At 35.5% G+C, this 3,658-nt stretch overlaps 1 protein-coding gene across 4 annotated transcripts; it reads left to right on the top strand.

Annotated features, from left to right (window-relative positions):
* Positions 1-406: 406 nt before the first annotated feature.
* On the top strand, positions 407-3,433 carry LOC105644368 (RING/U-box superfamily protein). Of its 4 annotated transcripts, none has more exons than XM_012229678.4 (6): positions 407-588; positions 1,179-1,462; positions 1,562-1,649; positions 1,781-1,905; positions 2,457-2,714; positions 3,126-3,433. In XM_012229678.4, exons 2-5 carry the CDS (start codon positions 1,223-1,225, stop codon positions 2,682-2,684), a joined length of 681 nt encoding a protein of 226 aa, XP_012085068.1. In that variant the 5' UTR covers positions 407-588; positions 1,179-1,222; the 3' UTR covers positions 2,685-2,714; positions 3,126-3,433. The 4 variants fall into 4 exon arrangements, with proteins under 4 accessions (XP_012085068.1, XP_012085067.1, XP_012085071.1 ...); XM_012229677.4 differs by having other exon boundaries at positions 408-574; XM_012229681.4 differs by having other exon boundaries at positions 409-574; positions 1,790-1,905.
* The last annotated feature ends 225 nt before the right edge of the window (positions 3,434-3,658 follow it).

Genomic DNA, 3,658 nt, shown 5'->3' on the forward strand with positions numbered 1-3,658 from the left:
TAGTTCTCAACTCATTGTCCTCTTTTTTTTTTTAAATTTTTTATTGCTCCTCTTTAATAGCAATATTTAAACTTCCTTGAAGTGACCGTTTAGAAGTTTGCTTTGCCACGTACCGGCCCATTAAAAAGTTTCACAACAAGTATTCCATTTATCGGGTTGGCCCATTATATTTTTCTCTCTCTAAGTACGCTAAGGAACCAAATTGAATTTTATTCTATAAATTCTTTTTAAGAAAACAAATTCAGCGTCGTGGACGACGCGCCCAGTAACGTCACCCAAAAAACATTAACAGGCACGCGCTGTATATGCAAGGATCTACGTAACGCCTTACGAATTGTGCCACGTGGTTATCGTTCAGTCCTAACCGACCCGCGTGTCAGAGAAACAATACTCGAGTCATGGTATTTTGCGTTTTGTACCTTCACAGTCCTCTCTTCCACCTCCTCCCTAGTCCTGCCTCTTCAAATCCCTTCCCTATTCAAAGCCCTAGAAAAATTTGAAAGGACAAGATTCCTTAATCTCCTTTTGATATCGATTTTTCTATATGTAGAAGCTAATCGATTCGATTTGGGAGGTATTAGATTGAAGGTTTCTTTCTCTAATTTGAATTTTTTTAGTTTTGATATTTTAAATAGATGTTTCAATTCAGTAATGGAGTGGCCTTTTGATTTGCTACCAAAGAAAAGAAAACAATTCCTTTCTAAATTTTGTATGTGTGGTTAAGTTTTGATTGAATTTTTCTTGTTCTGATTATTGAAAAGCATCGTTGACTAACCGTTTGATTTGTAAATGTTAGAGTGTAGTATTTTAATTTCTATCGAAAAATTGATTACTGATGATGAATTTTAAATCGAAAGTTTGAATTTTGGAAGCAGACAAAGTTAAAGGTAAGAACTTTGAGTGTATTTTTTAGTGCTGGATGTATATTTTTTTCTTGTGTATGTGAATAAATTTACCTTTTTATTTTTCAAACGCTAAGGTTCGGGATTTGAAATAGTAAAATTGATAATATAATTGCGTAAAGTTGGGGGTTTATAGTGCTGCCCATTAATCTGTTTGGGTATCAGTTTAAGCGATATAGAATAATTTTCTTAAAAAAGAATAGGAACTAAGTGGGTGAATTTATCTAATAAAGCTCTACTTTGACCCTATTTAATTTTTATTTTGTGCAATTTTAGGTTTTGAAGACTGAAATTTTTGATTGGAAGATCATAGAAAGAGCATGAGCACTCAGGCCCAGGGGATGAGGGGGCCTCCCTTAAGGGGGTATCGGAGGAGGAAGACAATGCTGGACTTAAATGTGCCTCCAAGTGAAAGCAGGGATCAGGAAGGAACTTCAGCTCAGAATGTGCTGCAGGAAGTGCAAGCAAGCCAACAAGTGCGGCCCATACCAGCTAATACAATTGATGTTGAGGCCATTGATGATGACGTTATTGAATCATCCCCAAGGGCTTTTGCTGAAGTTTGTTCTCTCTCTCTCTCTCTCTCTCTCTCTCTCTCTCCACATATTAGGGTTCTTATACCAAATGAATATTCTTGATTTTGTTTTATTGTATGCTAGGCTAAGAGCAATGCCCAACGAAATAATGCTCAAAGGAACCATACCCAAAGAACTTGTGGAAATGCTGTTGTTGTCGATGTAGATTCCGGTAAACATAACGTTTCCTTTGGCTCTTGTCACAGCAGTTTTCATCATGTGTTAAGTGCTTGTATAGCAAAATTGATTGGTGATGTTGTCTCTTTGTTTAGCTTCTTCAGTCAACTGAATTGTGTATGTTAGTCATTGCAGGTCGAACAACTAGGTTGACTTATAATAACCCCAATAAACGCAGAAGAAGTCCATCAAATCATGCAGTTATTAATTGTGAACATTATGTAAATTTGGAAAGCAGTGGCAGCTCTATGGTAATATCTGAAACGTTTAATTCTACATATATATGTGCTTTTGCTCCACGTTTCTTACCTCCTAGTCACTGTTGTCTTGTTGTTATGGATTTTAGATCAGTGTACTGTTCTTAATTGCTTTAAGGTGAAAGATCAGCATTAGTTACTCTTAACTGTTTTTTCATACTTTCTGATCTTTTTGTGTGCCCCACATGTTTTCCTTCTATTTCATCTTGAACTTTTTTGCAAATAAGATTTGTTAGAAAGACCTAAAACGCTGAAGTTTAAATAAGTTAATAGACCTTTTCTGGCTCTATGACTGGAACTTACTGTTGACAATTGTTGTTTTTTCTGCACAATCCTTGTGGACTTGCTCTCTGCATTTGTTGGTGGGATTCACTCTGATGCCTTGATTTATGTGCTTGGCATACAATTTATTTTTTTAATTTTGTAATTAATTGCATTGGAGAATGGAGTAATAACATATCACTAACAGTTGTGGCATGCTCATCTCACACATTTTATGGGATGTTTTCAATGGTGTGAAGCTTACTTTTATAGTTTGGTGGCAGAGAGATAATGCGCAACAGCTGCAGCCACCTCCACCTCCAAAGGAGCCAACCTTCAACTGTCCAATATGCATGGGTCCATTTGTTGAAGAAACATCAACAAAATGTGGGCACATTTTCTGTAAGGCTTGCATTAGGGCTGCAATTGGAGTACAGTCGAAATGTCCTACTTGTAGGAAAAAAGTCACTGTTAAAGAACTTATTAGAGTGTTCCTTCCAGCAACCAGTTGATCATGTTTCTCACAACCAAATATTATATATGTAAGTTCTTTTATTGTTTGATTTCCTATTGTTATTTGTAGAAAAAAGTATTATTACACAGATGTGCAATATATTTAGTAGTTTAGTAATTTATTGCCCAAGACCTTCTGGATATATTAGTGGAATATTTAGATTGAAGAAATAGTGGCATGTTTCAAGTATAATATCAAAGTTTCTTTTTCCTTATAGAATGAGTGTTTGTTGTTGATAATGAGAGCAGGAAGCCCCGTGTGAAACTTGTATTTTGAAATGTAATATTTTCAATCCTGTGAGTGGAATAAGTAATTGAGCCGAATGTTTGTATTTTGTTTGTTCTTGTTGAGGTACTCTTTACTTTTTGCATTTGCTATGAGTTCCTTGATGTTCATCTTAAAGCATCCATTAATTCATTTCCCTCCTTTATTGCACCAGGGTTGATAGATGCATCTTTGAGATAGAGGTATGGAGATGGAAGAATTGCAGTATCATGTTGGTTGATTCTTATTGTTTACTTCCTAAATTTGAATTTCATCTAACATGTGCAGTAATTCAGTCAAAATTTGATATGCCTGAAGGCAATAGTGGACTTTCGTTTTTGGGTAAAAAAATTTATGTCAAATGGTTGATTGGATGGATGGATTAATTATCTGTTTTCTTTTGTTGTTAGCTATGTTAAATGGCAATCAGGTGATAGCAGAATTAATATGAAATGCCACCATGTTCTGGTTTTTCTGCATTCATTCTCATTTTCCAACTAGTACTTATCAAATTTATGTCTTCAAGTTCACCTACTTCTTTTATGTTCAATCCTCGGTCCAATTCACTATAGCATCTGTAGCCCAACCAAGCTTTTAAAAGCCAGCCCAAGAATACCCAACGAACTAAACCTAGATGAGCAAGAGGACAAAGTCCAAGAACCAATAGTAGCTGAGGGTTGGCATATCTTTTTCTCCTATAAGAAGGAA

This window comes from Jatropha curcas, chromosome 3 (genome assembly GCF_041381405.1).
Source record: "Jatropha curcas cultivar XTBG-Jc1 chromosome 3, XTBG_Jcur_1.0, whole genome shotgun sequence".
In the NCBI taxonomy this organism is placed as follows: Eukaryota; Viridiplantae; Streptophyta; class Magnoliopsida; order Malpighiales; family Euphorbiaceae; genus Jatropha; species Jatropha curcas.